Source organism: Schistocerca piceifrons, chromosome 3 (genome assembly GCF_021461385.2).
Source record: "Schistocerca piceifrons isolate TAMUIC-IGC-003096 chromosome 3, iqSchPice1.1, whole genome shotgun sequence".
NCBI lineage: Eukaryota > Metazoa > Arthropoda > Insecta > Orthoptera > Acrididae > Schistocerca > Schistocerca piceifrons.
In genome coordinates, this window is record NC_060140.1 from 522805227 (window position 1) to 522828532 (window position 23306).

At 39.8% G+C, this 23306-nt stretch overlaps 1 protein-coding gene across 1 annotated transcript in view; it reads left to right on the top strand.

Annotated features, from left to right (window-relative positions):
- The window catches only part of LOC124788480 (exosome complex component CSL4), a 75345-nt gene that overhangs the window by 48800 nt on the left and 3239 nt on the right, over positions 1-23306 (top strand). The window contains exon 4 of the mRNA XM_047255751.1: positions 19220-19393. Coding sequence (XP_047111707.1) covers positions 19220-19393 — 174 coding nt within the window. The remainder of the gene's footprint in view (positions 1-19219; positions 19394-23306) is intronic.

The following is a 23306-nucleotide window of genomic DNA, read 5'->3' on the forward strand; positions in this document are numbered from 1 at the left end:
TAAAATCATTCAACCTCTTGGTGTTGAAATTTAAGCTATCACCAAGAGATGCATTTTTTGAACATTTTGTTCCAGTTCTGTCCCCACAGTTGTAGATAACTGAGGTACATCATCAACTGGAACTTCATTATTTAATAAATCACTGTTTGTCTTTGTTCAGGATTGCTTATTTGACTGGCACTCACATTAGACAGAATCTCATTCCCCTCTTTCACATTTACGGAACTGTCATTCTCTTCCATCCTTCCAAGTTTCGTAGTACAAGCAAGCAATAAATAAAATACACTTATCTCCAGTATTCTGCTGTAGTCGTGGTATGTCATCCCAGTGGGTCAGATCTCATCTCTCAGCTACGCCAGATCCAGGGCCCCCGTCCATTTTGTCCATTGCCTACAGTGCCACTCTCTTGTGCCGCCTGCTAACTGCGTCTGACACTATCTTGTCCAATTATATCCTGCATCCTCTGTCATCTTGATGTTTGCTATCCATTTCCCATCTAAATACGCAGTCATCATTGCATTTGATCTCCTTTTTCACTTTTTCACTTGTATTATTCTGTCCCTCGCTCACTGTGCTGCATTGTCCTCTTTCAAAACTGTTCCCAGTAGCAGTTTCGAGCTACTACAGCTTTTGAATTGCTGAATGCAATGGATAACATGCAATGGCGTGGTTTGTTGTTCGTCCTACAGAAAATGTCCACTCATCTTTCGGTGATACAATCTTCAGCAGTTCAGTCCACACATCTGACCTGTTAGAGAATGAATAATGTTCTTCGGCTAGAGAAAGATATAGCGGAAACTAGCTGCACTACACACACCTGCAGGTTGCATAAAATGTTTTCTGGTACAAGGTTAGCAGAGCTGTTAAGCCAGGGCCGGCCAAACACTGCACAGTGTGCAGATGTGTGGAAGTGCTGCATATGTGCGCACGTGTGCGACAGCGAGCAACAGCGACATCTGTTATTAGACATGTGTCCTAAATGAATGGGTGCAAGCAAGAGCGCAACATATCCAGTCTCGTTTACCCCTGGTGACCGTAATCTTAACAGAGAAGTACTGAGAAATGGCAAGTACTGTGAAAAAGCAAAGGACGGGAGATCTATGTTCTCAATCGTTTAAAAATTACTGGGAACTGCAATTCTTTTTTGTAGCTGTTGGTGAAAACTCACAGTGTTTGCTGTGCCGCCAAAAAATAGGCGGCCAGCGTAAGTTTTCAATTGAAAGACATTACAATACATATCACAAAGACGAGTGTAGTGTACTCAACAGTGAAGAAAGGCAAGCAAAATTAAATGTCATTAAGAAAATGGATGAGACACATCAACTCGATTTTACTGTACGTCAAAGTAACATACTTATTGAACTCTTAGTTTCTTGTGTTACATTTATGTCTGTTTTACTGTACGCTGTACAATGTACTTTTTTCAATTTCCCAGAATGACAACCACACTAAATCTTCACTGCGAGCAAGTTTTAAAATTGCATTAAGAATTGCACAATCTGGGAAACCCTTTTCCGAAGGGGAGTTTGTGAAAGGGTGTCTGATTGATGCTGCAGAACTTGTGTGTGCCACGAATGTTAGCAGGTTTCAAGAAATCAGTCTATCCAAACAAACAGTGACAAGACGTATCAGTGCTATGGCCGGCGATCTGCACAGGCAGCTAATAAATAAGGCTAAATACTTTGTTGCTTTCTCTGTTGCGCTCGATGAAGCAACAGATCTTACAGATACAGCCCAGGTTGTGATATACATACGAGGTGTCGATAACACACTTTGTGTAGCACAGGTGCGACATCTGTGCGTAGAAACATGCACCCCATGAATGCTGACGGCTGCGGCGTGCACGCTGTGACCCGGAAGTTGCACATGTGCAAGAGCACCGCACGTGTGCAGAATTTCTGGCCGGCCCTGTGTTAAGCAATATAGTTTGTGAGTGAAAACTTCAATATATTGTTACTCGTGTGATACAGAAACTCTGCCGAGCCAGTGCTTGTCTTAAGTTACAGTGTCGACACTCAAAAGCAATTGGTCACTCATAGTAGCAAGCTTATGGTATCTAAGTGAACCAGTGACCAAAAAGATTACAAAATGAGCAGTCTTTGACAAAATGTTCAGTCAAATATTATGCAACTTGATCCCTTTGGACATTTGTTTCATATTCTTGACTTGCACAAATGCCATGTTGACTTTAGTTAGTTCAAAAATTGTAGTTTATGCATAAAAAATTGAATTTTGCTTGTTCGTCTTAGTCACACGTTCGCATTCACTTTGTGGCATTCAGTGGTTAAGGTTTACTCATAATTATTGCATTTATTCAGAGCTTCTAATGTATGCATCTGAACATGATGATTGCTGAGCTCCTTACACTTCAGAAAAGAATTCTCTCAGTCCACAAAATATGCGTGAACTTACTTTCTTCTGACTGACTGACTTGCATCATAGCCAGTCCGATATTACTATTAAATCCTGCAATCCAACATCTTTTATGTTTGACTAATCACAAGCTAATAGCTTTTATGAACAATTTTTTTAATTAACAAATTTAAAAAATCCACAGTTACCAAAAGAACTCACCCTCTGAATAATAGAATTATTGTAAAATATTTGTTTCCCTAGTCCCATAAACAGGCTGTTTTCAATTTCCAAATTTCCCCTGAGAGTATGATTCACTCTCTCTGTACAACCACAGTTCTCACACTAGCATATACTCAGTAGATCTAATGACATTCATTTATTATATTATTTTGCATTCACACCTTCATTCACATCAATAACTAAACATATTTAATCAGAAATAATTAATAAAAATAGTCACAAAAAATAAAATTTCGGCTTCAAAATACTTATTTAGACTGTTTAGAAATTTCGTGTATACGATGCTGACACCTTGTAGCCACAGTCATAACTACTTTAAACTGCTGCTGGATCAGAACACACACGTCATGCGTTCTAGTTCTAAATATAATCTATATGCTCACTACCATTGGACACAGCAAGTGCTGCTGTGCTTCTTAACAAGACATTGTGAGGTAACACTATCTAATTACACCTCCTGAGTACTATTACAAAATCACACATTGACAGAAAAGAACTGTGCTCAGAAACCCAGAATTATTATTGAATTACTACAGCAAGGCAAGGAGTACTGATGGATCTAATAAATAAGAGCAAATACGCTCAGAACCACTGCGTCATAGTTGCAGACTTGGCCCTTCAAATAGAGGGGCATCCAGAGTTCAAGGACACATTCTGTCATGCTGTCATTCAGTCCATGTCTCTAGAACCGGAAAGAAAGACAGTCTGTTGAGTTTCAGTGAAACCACGACAAGGTGATCGATGATGGCCAGCCTGATACTTGCTAACCGACTTCAACACCGAGAGGCAGACAACCTGATGCATACCACGGCTGTGGTATGCCAGACTGCCTACTGAGCCATTGCAGATGAGAAGACCGGTGAGTGGCCAGCACTCCTCCACTACTGGGTCCTTGTGGGTGATCTGCAAGCTGCCACCTTCACACCAACCATGCGAGCATTGTCTGTGCAGGCTCATAGCCATCGTGTGATTATCTGCTGCAGCCTTGATCAATCCATGGTGGTTAACCAGCATCTAGTTTTCATGAAATCCAACATCTTGAATCATAGTCAGTAGTCTCCAAATAGGCGCATGACGGGCTGTCTTTGAGAGCACTGAGGTGGAAGCTGTAGTGGGTTACCATGGAACTTCTGGGTGGGCAGCATTTTCCTTGCTCCATCACCACCACAAGCACAGCATACAGTTCTAATATTGATTTGTCAGCAATGTCACGACTCACTAGGCATCAACACTCCTTCTCAGTACTTGCGCTTATGCCTGGCTGCTGACTGCAGCTCTAAAGTCACTTATACCTTTGTACTCTCCACACAATAAATAAATAATTGTTATTATAAATGCTGCTTTACTGCTGATGACTCCAGGTGTGCACTGGATAACTCACACTCTCTATGCTCGATTTCCTGATCACAGTGCGATACCAGCATGTGGATCGCAACAATACTATCATATGCTACTTTGAAGTCTGTAAAGAGGTGAAGCATGCCAGTACCAAATTTGATCGCCTTCCCTCAGATTTTCCGTAGAGTATAGATCTGATCTACAGTTTGCTTTTTTGGGAAAAATCCACATTGATATGCCCCCCGTCTCTCTGTAAATTGTTGGAAGAAGATGGTCAAACAGTACATTAGAGAATACTTTATACAATAAGTTAAGGAATGTGGTACATCCATATGTATCACATTCTAACTGATCTCCCTTCTTGTATACGGGGCATATTATTTCTTCTTTCCATTGCTAGGTCATTTTCTCCTCTTCCCAGACTAAAGTAGCAGTTTTAAAAACAATCTGTTCCGATTCACTATTTCCTTGCTTAAGCAGCTCTGCCGAGATATGGTCTATTCCTGCTGCCTTGTTTCTCTTTTCAGTTTCTTCATGGCATTTCATGTTTCTTTTAGGGGTAGTGGAGGTGTAGTATCAAGAGTCATTTTCTCTGTGTACATTAGTTATCTCTCGTGATGCTATTATTCTGAGGCTGAGCAGATTGTGAAAGTGTCAGCATTATCTTTCACATATCTCTTTCACCCCACTTCAAATTTTTCTTATTTCATCTTTTATCAAGCCTTTTTTAAAGCTTCAGTTCTTCAGTGTTTGCTTTCTTCCACACTCTTCCTTATTTGGTAGGCCCTCTTTTCAAGCCTTTTTGTTCATAATCTTCCACCATCCTTCCTGTACACTGCGATTGTAGTGCTCTTTTATATGTCTCGTTTGTTTCTCCCTTTACTATTTTTCATTGAGCGTCAAACAATGGAGATCTTGTATGCCTTATTTCGCTTTCTAGTGTTGCATTTGCTGTCGCCATTGCATCTTTTATTTCACAGTGGTATTCAATGTTGCTACATTCATCAGTATTTTTGAGTATCTTTGTTAACTTCTACTGGTACTGTTCTCTAATTTCAGCTGATTCTAAGGCTTTTATATTATATTTAGGCACCACACTAAGCCGTGTTCCTTGTACTGCATTGTTCATCCTAGCCCTCACTCTTGCCCAGGCCAGAAAATAATCTGAATCTGTATTTGGGCCTTTAAGTTTCCTCACATCAAATAGATCTGATTTGTGCCTTGCATCTCTCAGCAAATGGTCAGTTTGATTTACTACATTTCCATCTGACGCCGTTCATGTTCTTTCGTATATGTTCAATCTACCACCGTATTTCTAGATGCTGCATATATGTCTCATTCCATTATCATTGCTTATGATATGTTTGTGTGAAGTCCAGTTGTTGGTCTAAAGATCTGTTCTTTCCCAGATTGAGAATTTAGGCCACCAGCTATTATTTTAATGTCGTGTCCTGGATGGTCATAGCATGTTCTGTCCAGAGGTTCAAAGAACCTCTTCTTCCTTGCATTCTTCTGTTGGTGCAGGGATGTTAATTGTTGTTGTTGTTGTTGTTGTTGTTGTTGTTGTCTTCAGTCCAGGAACTGGTTTGATGCAGCTCTCTATCCTCTGCAATCTTGAAGTACCTACTGCAACCTACATCGTTTTGAATCTGCTTCATGTATTCATCTCTTGGTCTCCCTCTACGATTTTTACCCTCTACGCTGCTGTCCAATACTAAATCGGTGATCCCTTGATGCCTCAGAACATGCCCTACCAACTGGTCCCTTCTTCTAGTCAAGGTGTGCCACAAATTCCTCATCTTCCCAATTCTATTCAGTACCTCCTCCGTCTAATCTTGAGCATCCTTCTGTAGTACCACATTTCAAAAGCTTCTATTCTCTTCTTGTCTAAACTCTTTTGTGGACCATGTTTCACTTGCAAACATGGCTGCACTCCATACAAATACTTTCAGAAAAGACTTCCTGACATTTAAACCTATACTCAATGTTAACAAATTTCTCTTCTTCAAGAAACGCTTTCCTTGCCATTGCCAGTCTACATTTTATACCCTCTCTACCCCGACCATAATCAGTTATTTTGCTCCCCAAGTAGCAAAACTCCTTTACTACTTTAAGTGTCTCATTTCCTAATCTAATTCCCTCAGCATCACCTGATGTAATTCGACTTCATTCTATTATCCTCGTTTTGCTTCTGTTGATGTTCGTCGTACATCCTCCTTTCAAGACACTGTCAATTCCGTTCAACTGCTCTTCCAGGTCCTTTGCTGTCTCTGATAGAATTACAGTCTCATCGGCAGATCTCAAAGTTTTTATTTCTTTTCCATGGATTTTAATTCCTACTCCAAATTTTTCTTTTGTTTCCTTTACTGCTTGCCGAATGTACAGATTAATTTATAGATAAAATAAAGAATATCTGCTTTATCCTGAGCATTCATAATCTAGGGCCAACAGGAGCAAACCTAGTAACCAAATGTTTTAGTTGATACTAGACCATGGACCCTGTGCAAAACTCTTGCTTTCTCTCTCTGCATCTGTAAAATAGATTACCTTTTCTCTTTTCTAGGATCCCACTTCCACTCTGCCTTACTTCTTGCAGTTTTGTTGTTTGATCCATCAGCACTCTCCAGGTTGTCGGGCAATACATAGATATCTCAATCCATCTTTAGATTCCTATACATGAATCCAGCTTACACTTTAAATTTCTCCCACAATTTATTTGTTCCTTCCCATCAATCTTTTCCATGCCAAGCCCATATTGATTAACCAATCCAAGTTTCCTTTGTTAAAGTTTGGCAACAGATTTTTTTACAGAGCGTTGTCAGCCCAGTGTTCAACCTCTCCCGGAGAAAAGTGATTTTTGATCAGGGTTTTCTTCCCTTAACCTTTGTAGAATGAATTCCATCACCTACAAGGCAGCATATTCTCTCTTTATTAACTTCAAGGGAGAGAATGTCTCATTTACTAGCCGTGTAATGCCAAAGGACTTATTTCCATTGCAGCTGCCATTGGAGTCTTCTCCGTATCCCTGGTTAGGGGCCCTTGCAAGGTTCTGTCACCCAGGCCTTGTGATCCAAGGCTTTTTAACGAGGTGTTACTCCTCTGGCACCTGCTTGCACACTCCTTGTGCAGCCGTGAGTTTGCTATTGATTTGATGGAGTTGTTCCTTATTCTCACAATTATGTAAATGACTTAATTGTGCTTCTATCATTTCTTTGTGCATGACTTTCTACAGACATTTGTGCTAGACCTTCAGGTTTTTACTTACCAACTTACGCAAACATGATTAATTTATTTACAGATTTGTCATCCATTTCAGTTCATATGCTAGTTACATAGAGACTTCAGAAACAAAGTTACGTACGTCATCCCACATTAAGACCCTTGTGCAACTAGAGTGGCGCATTGTCAGAAGAGAGAGTACATGTTCCACATTTCCTTCAGAGACAGTTCTGCTGTGTTACGGATAATAGGCGCATCACAAAATGGAAATAAAATGGCATGGCAACTGGAAATATCATCCAAAGTTGAGCTGCTTTGTACAGTTGTCGTGGGCGAAACATCTAAATTGTACACAGGTTCACTGTGAAATTCTAGCGATATATGGACCAAAAGCAATGTTATGTGCGGCCATAGTGAAATGGTTCTAACAATTTGACCGAGCCTGCAGAGATGTGGATGGTGCCGATCAGAAAATCCAGATCTTGCACATATGATTTTTATGTTTTTGACAAGGTGCAGTAACATTTGTGGGGGAAGAGAGTTTACTGTAACAAAAATATTCACACAGTGGGTCTTGAATGACTCTGTGACCAAGAACCAACTTTTATTGGCGAGAAATTGAACAATTGATATGAAGTTTGACTGTTGTTTACAGAGATTTGGCAACTATATTTGAAAATAGTGTAATGTATTGGTGTCAATTTTAAGTGTAATGCAGCGTTCAATAAAATTTACTTGACCTGCCATAGTAATGTGTAAATTACTTTTTGAAGCTCCTCATATATCTGCATGTTAGAAACTATAGTCTGTTATTTCCTTTCTGCATCAGCCTCTCCTCATGGATGTTTAAAATTTTCCATCTCTATCACCAACTAATAATCAAATTTTATTTAACTTTCTGGTTGTAAAATTCACTAGCTCTATCACTTTAAGTTTTGTACCTTTGCTAAGTGGCTTTATTCTCTATACCTGCTCATTAGTGTGCAGACCTTGTATGTGTGTACAGACATACTACGAGGCACATTACTTCAAAAAATCAACTGTAGTATTAAATATTGTTTTGTGCATTGTGTTAAATCTCACAGATCATTTTACATTGTGCCGCTTCTTTCCCCATGTAGGATTCCATTATCATGTTAATTTTAAAGAGTGTTTTAATACATACAAGATACTTTTATGGCATCTTGTTAAGTGACGGGAGTGGTTGTCATGACATGGAGATGTAACAACTAAAAGGGTTCAATATTATGGTGCGTCTGACAAAACAGAGCAGCATTGTACTCCAGTTGTACTTCACATATTACAGGAGCAGAGCATCCTGTTCTCTGATATGACAATTGTAAGTTAGAGAGATGATGAGAAAGATGAGAGGGGTGTTATCTTACCGTAACCTTAGTGTAGCTGATAACTATTGCTATAGTCTGATTGAAATTACTTGATAACTGACACTTCATATGCTAATTTCTTCCAATCAGAGTGCCCAGCCTCATGCCCAAACTGTTCACTGTTATCACACTGCCACAACAATTGGTCAGTTCACCACATCTGGTTTTCTTTCTTGTTGTGTTTGGTTCCCGAGTCCTGGATCTGGCCCTTTAATTTGGCATTTCGTCAGCTATGATAACAGTGTGCGCTATGATAACAGTGTGTGGAGGCGTGCACACACACACACACACACACACACACACACACACACACACAAATGATGCTAACAATATACAGGTGTTCCATACACAGCACTGACCAGGCACTACTGGATTCTTCCACACTAGATGTGATTCAGCATCACATAGACAATTGTTATAATCGCAGAGTGGCTTACATTAGAAAAGTTTCACCTGACATCACGTGAAGTCAAATTTTTGAAGGCCACAGTTCATCGTTGCAACTAGAATATCAGTGTCATAAATCTAATAACATTACTCATTTTGCTGTCGTAGCACAGTGGATAGTGCATTAACCTGTCATGTCGAAGACCGCAGGCTTGAAACTCGTGCAACATAGTAATTTTTTTTTTTTATTTCTAAATCTAATCAAAAGACTTTCATTATTATTTTTATTCAATAATTGATTTAAATATAATCTTTTTAAATTTTTAATTGTTTGACACATTATTTTCATTATCATATTGACTTTCCTATTTGCACTTATTTTTCTCCCTATCATTCTTTTTTCATTTGGATTCAGCCAGTACCTTCCACAATCTACACAAAGTCCCAGCCAGGACTGCTCATCAGTTCGTAATGTGGCGGTTCATGTAGCCAATGTGAGGATAGTTTCAGGTAACCAATGTATGTGAGCAAAAAAATTGTTTTTTAGTGCTGAATCTAGAATTATTCTGTCTTGAGTTTGCTCATAGGCTTAGAAGTTAGCTGTAATTGCTGTGGACAGAGTGAGTTGATTGCTCACTGCCAATTTTTTGTTTACAATGCACATCACGAGGTTGTGGTTAGGTTAGAACATGAGTTTAAATTCAGGGCTACAAAACACTTCGTTTGCCGCAGTTCAGTCACCCGTCACTTAAAATCAGCTGTCAACACAGCACCTCACATTTCTGTTGTACCTCATGGCAGCTGCTTTCAACATTGGTCCATGTTACGCTTTAACAGCATTTGTGATGTGACCCACCATGTTCGTGTGTCACCTATAACTGAGCAGTAGTCGTCAGCTGATGTGGCGGCACTGTAGCAGCAAATGACAGACATCAAAAATCAAGTAATTTTAATTGGACTTCATTTCTGTTTCAAGATTTATCTGCAACTTAAATTTTAGGTTACTTGATTCAGTGTGTATGTTGATGACATGTAACTCAAAGGTTGACAAGAGTTAAACTGCTAGACAAGAGGTTGCAGGCTTGCCTTGATGAAAGAGTCTCATTTAAAAAAAAAAATTAAAAAAAAAAAAAATATATGTTTTACTTATGACTAATTTATGAAAAGATAGACATGATTATTTACTCAACACAACATGTTTTGTTCTTTTTTCAAGCCATTTGGAGTAGTCAATTATCCTTCAAGCACAACAGTCTTACTCAGTAAGTAAAATGTGCCAGTTTGTGCAAACAGATGTTCCAAAGGGTATGGCAGAATCTGTAGGGTACATACTCAACAATGCCACTGCTCCATTTAAATTATTATTAAACAGTTATGGGCTGTATTTATAATGATCTTACACTCCTCTCTGAGCATCATACCCCTGATTTTACTGTCAACTTACATTATTATTTTTCTTCATTTTTGTGCCACTTCAAGAGATACTTAGGAGTGCAAAACTGCAAAGTAAATGTTTATATTTAAGTCACTTACTGACGTTAAGATAATCATAACTTTTTTACTTGTGAGTAAATTTTTTTCTCACCTTGTATGCCAGACTGCAAACATTTACTATGCACTGGTCTCATTCATTTGATTTTGTCTCAGTCTGTGTTTGGACTTACGCAGCTTGGAGTGCTTTCCATGATTACGCAGTTCTCATCTGAAAGTTGCCCTCGGAAAACTAGAAAAAGACTGAGAAAAGTCTGGAGGCACTAGTAGTGTTAAAAATGTATTTTGAGGTTATCTACAAAAAAATTGTTATTGTTAAGTTCCAAGAGGGCATATATCACCATTCAGTGCTAGACAGAAGTATCCTAATCTGTTACTTAACCATCCACCTAATAAGAGGTAATTCTTCCATTCACCTCCTTTGCAACAGCAGTGAAGCATTCTGTGTTACATTATCACGTATGCTGCACAATGATGTGGCCTTCATTGTTGATATTGTATAGTGCTTTTATTTGCTGGTTGAAGACACAATTTCTCCAGGCTCTCATAAAAATCTTCTTTTTCAAACACTTATAGACCCTTGAGCATTGAAGAGAAGCACATTGTATTGGACAGTGTGTTCAGCAACAGGATGGTCCAGCTGTCTCTTGGCCACAGTTTGTCAGTGGCTTCTGTGCAGGCAGACAGTTTGTTAGTTGTCATGCCCCCATAGAAAGCAGCACATTGGTTGCAGCTTAGCTTTTCAGATCACATGTGTGCTTTCACAAGTAGCCCGTCCTTTGAGGTGATAGAAGATGCCCATGACTGGACTGGCGGAGGTGGTGAGAGGATTTATGTGACAGGTCTTGCATCTACGTTCATTGCAGGGATATTAGCCATGAGGCAAGGGGTTGGGGGCAGTGATGGAGTAGGGATGGAAAAGAGTATTGCATATGTTTGGTATGCAGCAGAATACCACAGTGGTAGCAGTGGGAAGGGTAGAGGGTAGAATATTCCTCAATTCAGGGTACAGTGAGCAATAATCAAAACCCTGGCAGAGAATGCAGTTCAGTTGCTCCAGTCGTGTGTGACACAGAGTCATGATGGGAGTGCTCCTTTGTGGCTGTTTTCCTGTGCTACTTTTCTTTAACTCATTATTTTACCCTTTGTCGATCCTTTTCTCTCTCTTTTTTTTCCTGTGTTTTATCTTTCTCCTTCCAGACTGTAGGTGCTCTGAAGAGTCACAGTGTGTCAACAATCTCATCCATGCACAAAACGTGATGATGGAGATTGTTGGTACACCACCTCTTGTCTCAAATTTCTTCACACTGATAAATTAATCCTAAACCTTCACACTACCTTTCTGCTGTGCCACATAAACTTGTTGAACCTCAACCTTACCAAACCTCCCTCCTCCCTCTCTCTACTCTTATTCCAGCACACAAATATTAACCTCACCAAATTTGTCTAAACCTGTTGTCTTCCTTCTTCAGACACCCCATCTACCAAGCGTTATCTCGCTGTTAGTGTCTTTTTATGTATTTTTCTTTTTGATATTCTTGTGTTTTCACACTTTTTCACATTTCAATATCGGCCAAATGCTCTCATGTTTTACATTTTTGCCCCATACTTCACCTGTTCATCTGTTTTGTGAGTTTTTTCCCAAGTATTTCCACGGTTTTTTTCCCATGTATTTTCGTGAGTTTTTCATACATATTTTAATGTATTTTATATGCTTTTATGCATTTTTTATCCTTTGCTATGGATCCTTGCTCCTTCCATCTGCACCAAAACAGAAAAGTTTCCCCACATACTCTTTCGGCATTGTTGTGTAGCTTATGGAATCCCTCCAAATGGTGTTGGCCCTCAAATGCCCCTCGCTGGCTGCAGCCCCCTAGCTCATGGAATCCCTCCAAATGGTGTTGACCATCAAAAGACCCCTCGCCGACTGCAACCCCTCCTTCCACAATAACCTCTTTTTTCTTTTTCTGTTTTTGAGTCGTCAGTTTTCTGACTAGTTTGATGTGGCCTACCATGAATTCCTCTCCTGTGCCAGCCTTTTCATCTCAGAGTAGCACTTGCAAACTATGTTCTCAATTATTTGCTTGGTGTGTCCCAAATCTCTGTCCATTATAATTATCCGGGCTGTTATGCCGTGGTCGGTTGATGAATTGTGTGTCGATTCCCAACGTTTCGTCTCCGACTGCAGGAGACATCTTCAAGGGGGTCCGTAGCTCAATGGAAGGTCCAACACACCCACTGGCTCGCTACTGACTGCTGCTAAATTCCGTGTCCGTGCACTCCCATGCCGTGGCGTGACGTCACGTGTTTTGAAAACGTCAGTGCAATTGGTCGCTGTCCGTCGCCCTCGATCGCCGTTGCCATCACCCAGTAGTGGGCGGGTGGTACATATCTTCTTTAACACCGGCATCCATATGCCGTTTAATTTCACACCCTCCTCCTTACGGTTGAAATTATTTGGGTGTTTAGCGATTTCGATTGCCTCCCTGTAGAGCCTTTCATAATATCCGCTTGTGGCCGCTAGTACTTGCGTCTCCTTGAAATGAATATTGTGGTTCCCTGCCTGGAAGGCATGATCTGCAACAGCTGATCGTTCCGTTTCTCCTCTTCTGCTATTTCCCTTATGCTCTTCCAAACGTTTAGAAACAGTTGTTTTAGTGTTACCCACATAAACATCACCACAGTTGCATGGGATCCTATACACTCCAGCTTTTTCCAGTGGTTTGCGAGCGTCCTTGGCAGGCTTAAGGTATTCCTGTATCTTCCTGGTGGGCTTGTAAATTACAGTAATATTCCGCTTCGTCAAGATCCTCCCAATTCTTTCCGTTACATTTTTAACAAACGGCAGGAAAACCTTAGATTTTGCAGTAGTCTGTACGTCAGTATGATTTCTGCGTGGCTGCCTCAACGCACATTTTATTTTGGCAGACGAATATCCGTTCTTCGTTAGTGCATTGTTGAGATGTTCCATCTCAGCGTCGAGCAACTCAGGTTCACAAATATTTGTAGCTCTGTCCGCTAACGTCTTGATAACACCCCACTTCTGTTGTGGGTGGTGGTTCGAATCCCGGTGCAAATAACGGTCCGTGTGCGTGGGTTTGCAGTATACTGAGTGGCCCAAACTACCATTTTCATTTCTAAAAACAAGCACATCGAGGAAATGTAACTTGCCGTCTACCTCCTCCTCCATTGTAAACTGTATTCTCGAGTTTATACTGTTCAGATGTTCGTGGAACCGGCTTAGTTCCTCCCTACCATGTCTCCACAGCACAAACGTGTCATCCACGTATCGGAACCATACATTTGGTTTTTTGCTGGCAGTACCTAAGGCCTGTTCTTCGAATTTCTCCATAAAGAAGTTTGCAATTACGGGACTTAGGGGGCTTCCCATAGCCACGCCATCCGTTTGCTCATAAAAGTGTTCATTCCACTTGAAGTACGTGGTCATCAAACAACACTTAAACAGTTCTGAAATATCAGCAGGAAAAATTCGATCCAGCTGTTCCAATACATCATTAAGTGGAACCATGGTAAACAGCGATACCACATCGAAGCTGAGCAATATGTCCTCCGGCTGGACTACTATGCCATTCAATCTGCAGATGAAATGTGTCGAATTCTTTATATAAGAGTCCGAACGGCCCACATGTGGTTTTAGCAGCGTAGTCAAAAACTTGGTTAACGAGTAGGTGGGCGAACCAATGGCACTTAGTTTCGGTCTTAACGGCACATTTTCTTTATGAATTTTGGGCAATACATAAAGCCTCGGTGGTAGCGCAACCAAATTGCAGAGACCTTTCTGTACACTCTCTTCAATAGAGGACTTTTTTATTAACCGCGACACAGTTCTGAGAACGCTGTTAGTGGCGTCCTTATTCAGCTTCCTATATGCTTGCGGATTCAGTAGATCAGTAATTTTACTCCGATAGTCGGCCACATCCATAACCACCGTTGCGCTTCCTTTGTCAACTGGGAGAACCAAAATACTATCGTTGTCATTCAGGAGTTTTAAAGCTCTTCTCTCACCCACAGTTATATTACTTTTCAGCGGTTTTGCATTGGCTAATATTCTTACTGTTTCTATACGGATTTCTTCAGCTGTTACAGAATCCACACTGCGAATTCCTGCTTCTACACTGGCTATAATTTCTTCCATGGGCACAAAACGCGGACTAACAGCAAAATTTCCTCCCTTGGCAAGCACCGATGTCTCATCGTCAGATAACGAACGTTTAGACAAATTGACAACGGTCCGGGAAACGTCTAAATGCCGAACAGTCTGATTAGGTAGCAAATTATCAAACTTTTTCTGTCTACTAGACGTTGTCAACATACGCTTCCCCATGGTATCATGCAGTAGTCTATCAATTTTATCCCAGTCACCGCTGCACAGTTTATAAAGAAGATGTGTACCACCCGCCCACTACTGGGTGATGGCAACGGCGATCGAGGGCGACGGAGAGTGGCCAATTGCACTGACGTTTTCAAAACACGTGATGTCACGCCGCAGCGTGGGAGCGCGCGGACACGGAATTTAGCGGCAGTCAGTAGCGAGCCAGTGGGTGTGTTGGACCTTCCATTGAGCTACGGACACCCTTGAAGATGTCTCCTGCAGTCGGAGACGAAACTTTGGGAATTGACACAGAATTCATCAACCAACCATGGCATAACAGCCCGGATAATTATAATGGACATGATATTTCCGGCCGTGAAAGTCTACATTTTAGTATCAGATGTCCCAAATCTCTGTCATCCTCTACAGTTGTTACCCTCTACAGCTCCCTGAAGTACCATGGAATTTATCCAATGTTGTCTTAACAGATGTCCTGTAAGCCTGTCCACTCTTCTTGTCTGTGCTTTTCATGTTTCCTTTCCTCGCTGGTTCCGCAGAGAACCTCCTTATTCGTTACCTTATCAGTCCACTTAATTTTCAGTGTTCTTCTGTTGCACCACATCCCAAATGCTTCTATTCTCTTCTGTTCCGGTTTTTCCACAGTATATCTCACTGCCACACAATGCTTTGCTCCATATGTCCTCAGAAATTTCTTTGTCCGGTTAAGACCTGTAGACGTTTCTTGCCCAGGAATGCTCTTTTTGCCAGTGCTTGTCTGTTTTTTATGTTTTCCTTGCTACCTCTATCACGAGTTATTTTTGCTGCCTAGGGAACTGAATTCCTTATCTTCATCAACTTTGCGATCGCAAATTCCAATGTTAAGTTTGTCACTGCTGTCATTTCTACTACTTCTCATTACTTTCGCCTTTCGTTGATTTACGCTCAATCCCTATGCTGTACTCATTAGCCTGTTCATTCCATTCAATAGGTACTGCAGTTCACTTTCATTGAAAATAGCAATATCTTCAGTGAATATTATCATTGATATCCTTTCACTTTGAATTTTTAATCCTACTCTTGAACCCTTCCTTTATTTCCGTCATTGTTCCTTCGATGTATACATTGAACAGCAGGGGCGAAGGACTACACCCCAGACCTACCAACTTTTCCAATCTTATTGTTTCCTCTTGGCTTGTCTACATATCGTATATTACCCATCTTTCCCTGTAGCTTTTCACTATTTTCCTCAGGATTTCTAACATATTGCACCATTTTATATTGTTGAACATTTTTTGGAGGTTTACATATCTAATGAAAATGTCTTGATTTTTCTTCAGTCTTGCTTCCATTGTCAACCGCATTGTCAGAATTGCCTCTCTAGTGCCTTTACCTTTCCTAAAACCGAATTGATGATTGTGTGATAATTTCCACACTTGTCGGCTCTTACAACCGTGCGAATTTTGTAGATGATGTTTTTCTGAAAGTCTGATGGTATATCGCCAGTCTCATACATTCTACACACCAGTGTGACTAATTGTTTAGTTTCCACTTCCCCAAATGATTTTAGAAATCCCAATGGAATGTTATCTGTCCCTGCTGCCTTACTTGATTTTAAATCTTCCGAAGCTCTTCTAAATTCTGATTCTAGAACTGGACCCCCTATCTCTTTCCTGTCAACTCCTGTTTCTTCTTCTATCACGTCATCAAATAAGTCCTCCCCTTCATAGAGGCCCTAGATGTATTCTTTCCAAGTATCCTCTCTCTCCCCTCTGTGCTCATAATTCCCATTGCACTCTTAATGTTACCGCCCTTGCTTTGATTTCACCTGAGGTTGTTTTGACTTTCTGTATGCTGAGTCAGTCCTTCCGTCATTCATTTAATTTTTTTGATTTCTTCATGTTTTTCATGTCGGCATTTCATCTTAGCTCCTGTGCACTTCATATTTATTTTATTCCTAAGTGACTTGTATTCCTGAATTTCCTTGGCTATTTTTGCACTTCCTACTCTCATCAATCAACTGAAATATTTTTTTTCTGTTACCCATGGTTTCTTCACAGTTACCTTCCTTGTACCTAGGTTTTAAGCTTAACCTACTTTTCATCATTACCTAATTGTCATCCGAGTCTATATCTACCCCAGAGTACCCCTTACAATGTTGCTGTTGTGGTCTTCAGTCCAAAGACAAGTTTGATATAGCTCTCCATGCTACTCTCTCTTGTGTAAGCCTCTTCAGCTCCGAGTAACTACTGCAACCTACATCCTTCTGAATCTACTTACTGTATTCATCTCTTGGCCTCCCTCTATGGTTTTTTGGGAGTATGTAGTATGGCCCAAAACAAGAAAGAAATTGTCTAATAATCATGGACTTTAAACGCATGTCTTAAGTGCTATAGGCTATTGTTCAATAGAAGAGATGTCTCTCACAGTATCAAAGATGAACAAGTGCTCATTGCACTAAGGTAAGGACTTTAGAACCCATGTTCACTGGATTTATTTTCTTGTTTTGGCCCATATTACCACTTCTCAAAACATGGAAAGCAACAAGCTTGCAGCAGAAGAGATTTGTTTCACAGTATCAAAGAACAAATGCTCATGGCTCTTAAGGTAAGTATTTTAGAGCCTATGTTTACTAGACATTTTTACTTTGCATGATCGTTCCTGTCACATCACTGAATATTGACCATTCCTCCTGGGACATTGTGTAATTGTGTTGTGGGGCATTCTTATTTTTACTTTGTGTTTGAATGATTTTGATTAATAATAGTATTTGTACTTACATTTAAATGTATTCTTGAATATAAGATGTCATCACAAAATTTTGCTATGTTATTTAAATGCAAGTTTTCTTCTATTGACTATGCTGTATTACAACAGTTTAATGTTCCTTGCTACAAATAAGCACAGCATTTGAAGATGAAAGTCTGTGTAAGTGCATTCATGAATCTACATTACTTCAGTGTCAAGATTTGTACCATAGCAGCTGATCAGTATGAGTTCCACATGCCCGTTAGTTGTCAGTACGGGAAGACAAAAAATAAAACCACCTCTTAAAGTATTATTGTCTCTGCAACTATTTCTGTTTGTTACTGAGTAAAAAACCTACTCTCTTACAAAGCTCGTAATGTTAGTTGATGTTTTCAGATTCAGCTGTTAGTTACTAGATGTATGTTATAAAATACTAATGAGGCACAAGTAATTGATTCAGGCTGCATGCGGGCCACAGCTTAACGGCCACTGATCTAGGCAAATCCTTCCTAACCACCAAGAATCCCTAAGTCCTCACCTGGTTCAGATTCATTGATGACTTTATGATCTGAACCAAGGGTGAGGACACCCTATCCACATTACTCTCCAGCCTCAACCTCATCTCTCCCATTTGCTTCACCTGGTCCTTCTCAACCCAACAAGCCACCTTCCTCTATGCTGGTTCCCATCTCAAGGATGGCTACATCAGTACCTCATTCCGTATCAGAACTACAAACCACCAGCAGTACTTCCACTTCAGGAGCTGCCACACATTCCATACCGAGAAGTCTCTAGTATACAGCTGTGCCTTGCATGGTTGCCACATCTGCAGTTACAAGCAGCCCCTCTCCAATTATACTGAGGATTACCCACCCATCTTGGACAGAAAGAAACCTCCTGTGCCTCGTCTCTCCTGTCACCTATCATCTCCCACACAACCACCAGTCTATCACAGCGGAGTACTTCCCTCATGACTCTCTACCACCAAGGACTGGAGCAAGTAAATCACATTCTCTGCTGGGGTTTTGACTATTGCTCTTTGTGCCCTGCAATGAGGTATATCCTATGCGTTATCCTTCCCACGCCTCCCATAGTGGTATTCCTCTATCCATCTAACCTACACAGTATCTATGTACATACCTGTTCCACCCCTGCCCCACCCCTTGCCTCATGGATCATACCCCTGCAATAAACCTAGATGCAGGACTTGTCCCATACATCTTCCCACCACCACCTACTCCATTAATGGAGTGTACTTCACTAGAGATAATATCTAATGAGAAGTTCAGTTTAGAAATAGCTCACTGCTCTCTTCTCTCAGAGTGGATTGTTACACGATCATAAAGTAACATCTCATCTTGGCATGTTGTGATACCATAGTCAAAAGTGCTATTTTTATTGGGGGGAGGGGGGGGGGGGCGAATGGTTGTTTGTGATCAGTACACTGTGCACAGTACCTGGATAGGTCTCATGTGTTGCATGGCGCTGATTGCTTCTCTTGTATTAGTAAACAGTTACTGAGTGTGATAATTTCAGGAAACTACATTTGTTACTTGCATTTTGAATAGTGATTATAATTCTCAGATGATATGATAAATTGTTTGGAAATGTGCATCTTCCGTATTTATTTATGTTATAAAACTTGGCTTTCTTAGTTACCATTTATTCTTCACCTAAGGTTATCATTTATTCTTTACATAAGTCATAAATCTTTTTATGCTTGTAGGTTGCACTGATCAACCAGCGGTTTTGTAAATGTGTCATAAAATGCATCGGAGATACTGTACTATCAAGGCCTTACAGGGGAATCCTTCGGAAAGAAGATGTAAGAGCCACCGAAAAAGATGGCGTTGAAATGTATAAATGTTTTCGTCCTGGCGACATTATCCTTGCCAGAGTTGTATCCTTTAAAACACTAAACAGTATTGTTAAGGCAATGCAGACCCAGCCAAAAAGTGGCTTTATTTCTGAAAACGTTCACATACAACTAACACAGATTTAGATGAAATTTTGTGTGAACATTCAAACATGTTCCCAATGAAGATAGGTAAAGTTGGAAAGCAGTAGGAGAATAAAATTTTATATTCTGAGCCTTGTATTGGTAAGTTATTACGTTCAAATTTTCAGATGTATCCCACAGGTACTTTGGGAGATATAAAAAGCTAAACTTTGCATTTTTTTCTAGCGTCTATTTTTTCTGTTGACTTTGCTTCATATTATCCATATGTAAATCAGTCAGGAAACCTTATTTTATTATTTTGCTTAAGAGAGTGTAATGACTTACTTTCATCATTTTCAAGAAAATATTACTGGACATTTTATGCCTCAAAGCTGACAAAACCTCACAGGTGCACTGTTGATAGCTGTTCTGTGGGATCAAACAAATGGCTGTATCTCTGGAGGTATTTAATTCATGGTTGTGAAACTGCACCCATGTTTATTGTGGGCATGTGTGATTGCTCATACAAAATTTCATCAAAATCTATGATGGTCATGTGGTAACCCTTAGACCATTTGTCATGGAATGAAGTGGTTGATGGTACTTTTTTATGATTGTACAGTATGATAGCAGCTTTTGTAATAAGGTAGTTTCCAGGCCATTTCAAGATTGCTTGTGTCTTGGTGTCACTGACAAGCCAGAAGATTGTTTCTTTAAATATTTATCAAACAACTAAATGTTCTCATATTTTGTGCTCTGTGCATATCTTCTATGCTGTTAAGTGGGTTCTCTATGGGGTAATAATAAAAAAGTAGTTTTAATGTAGACTTAGTTTCAATGTAGACTTAGTTTCAATGTATTACTCATTAACTATTCTTGCACATTTTTGAAGAGATCTTCGCTGGTTTATACGATTATGAACATTTATCACATGATCAAGTGTGGAAGTATCATTATTACTGAAACTTAACATCAAGCATTACTTAGTAAGTAAAGTCTGCCATTTTTTTCTTCCTTGAATGAAGTTTTTAAAGTGAAAATTTTGAATTTGGTGCTATTCTGTAAAGCTTCTTCTCCAATGCACTGCAGCAATAACTTCCTGCATCAACAGATATCAGTACAACAGTAACTTGCAAAATGGCCTATCTTGATGTTCGTATTAGACTGTGATCTGTTATAGAATTCTTGAGTGCAGATGGTGAAAACCAGTTTCGTGAAAGATTGGAAAATGTGTATAGTGATGCAACAGTGGATATTAGCTGTTAGGGTTCTTGAATTCAAGCAGTGAAACACCAATTTACTTTCATGAAAGACTGGAAAATGTGTACAGTGATGCAGTAGTGGATATTAGCCGTTACATGATAGATTTGTTGCTGTAATGAAGCTGAAGGGTAAACACTATTGACTGATGAAACACAAAGCAGCAGGGCTGTGATTGCAGTATCTCTACACAACAGTCAGCAAGTTGTTAACATAATTCATGGTAACCTGGTACATAATTCATGGTAACCACCAGGTGACTACAGATGATTTATGTCACAGAAGCCATCTCAGTAAAAGCAGTGTGATGAGGATTGTTCAACAGCAGGGATACTCGAAGGTTTATGCAACTTGGCTGCTGACAGTTTAAGGAGACAAGAAAAACAATTGCCTCCCAACTCTTTCAACACTTCCATTTTGGGAGGGAGTTCTGGGGAAAAAATTGTGACTGGAGACGAAACATAGGTTCATATTATTATTATTTTTTTACCAAGAAGCAAATAGGAGCAGTCAGTGGAGTGGCATCACAGGAATTCACTGAAGAAGAAAAAGTTCAAAACTGTGCAATCAACAGGGAAAATTGTAGCTACAGTATTCTGGGCTGCAGTATGATTATGATTGAATTTTTGGAGGAGGGATGCTCAATAAATTCTGTCAAATAACCCTCAAACAGTTTAAACCACATCTTCAGTAAGTTTTCCCCAACAAAAACTATGGCAGATGTTCTTCTTTTGCATGACATTGTGAGACCAAACACCAGTTGTCACACCTCTGAAGAGACTGTGAAAATTGGATGGGAAGTCTTGCCTCATCCTCCATTCACCTGTGACCTGTCACCATCAGACTTTATCTGTTTGGGCCACTAAAAGAAGCTCATTGTGGGATTCACTTTGAAGATGACGAGGCTGTGAAAGCATCTCTGCATCAGTGGCTTTGGAAGGTGGACTGCATTTTACCTCATTGTAATACATGCCCTTGTTAACAGAGGGCCCAAAACTATGGAAATGGACAGAGATTATGTTGAAAAGTTATAAATTAATTGTCAGTGTTATCATTTTGAACTGGCGCAGTTGTATATGGGGGGGGGGGGGAGGCATTACTTTTTGACTGACCCTCATAAAAACTTTTCTACGGCTCGCATTTACTATGACATAAAAGCATCTTCTGGAGAACACCATCGACCACACAACACACAAGGAGTATCTCAAACAAATAAAACAACACAATACAAAACCGAGCGAGGTGGCGCAGTGGTTAGCACACTGGACTCACATTTGGGAGGACGGCGGTTCAATCCAGTGTCCGGCCGTCCTGATTTGGGTTTTCCGTGATTTCCCTAAATCACTCCAGGCAAATGCCGGGATGGTTCCTTTGAAAGGGCACGACCGACTTCCTTCCCCGTCCTTCCCTAATCCGAATAGACCGATGACCTCGCTGTTTGGTCTCTTCCCCCAAACAATCCAATCCAATCCAACACAGTACAAATATCTGCACCAGCCCATAATATCAGATGTATAGTAATATGCTCCTGTGCAATATTTGAAGTATATCCTCTTACCCTACATTAATTAATAACATGATTATTCACTTACAGATGAGGACTGTACAAGAAACTTGCAGTTTTGACACTTAGAGGAGAAATCCCGAGTTTAATTCTGCAGAAGATCTGTGCTCTCACACTACCTTCAGGAAAAAGTGATGGACATAGACTCAACACGGCACACCATAACATGTCATTGCAAAATTGTGTTGCTCTTAATATAACTACAAATTATTAAATCAATAATTAATTTATTATTATTATTATTATTTATTAACCAGAAATAGACTCATGCATTTTTCAACAACTTGTTAACTTTAATTCCTTGCAGAAAATAACCATTTCTGATACAAATTTTAAAGTAACTCTACCCATACCTTCAGTATGATACTTGAGCCTCCTGAACTGGCCACATACAGCTGATTTGTGGCAGAATTGTTGACAAAGCAAGCTTCATTTCTTCATTGATGGATTTGAGTGTCTCTCTCTTTGAGGTTTTAAATTCAGTTAATTTCGAGAAGCCCGATTCACACTGATGTGTGCTTGAAAATGCTTGTTTTTTTTATTTAGTTCCAGTGAGGAATGAAAATAATTCTTATCTTTGCTTAACATAGAGGAATGTATTGTTGATGAAAGTCATTTCAGTTTACTGGGAATTATAGCAGCATTATTCCATTTTGTATGACACGACACATTCAGGGATTTGGCATGTTTTGTCAAAACACACACACACACACACACACACACACAAAAGGACCTTTTAAGACAAATAATCATCATCACATTGCCTTTGAACTACTTTGTTTCTTATTTTCGGGCTCGATGGTTTCATTACTTGCATTCATAGATGGACCACTCCTTACATTGAAGTTATCCATATCGAAGAAAAAATAGTTTAATAGTGCTATAACAGAAAGTACTTTTGTAGTCACAATATTCACTCTGGTGCAGAGCACAGCTGTGATAAAACTGAACTGAAATACTCATACAGTGGAAAGTCCAGGACTGACACTAACAGCAATATTGTTGAACTGAAATACTGTATTGTTGTCTGACAAAGTGTGGGTCCTTTGG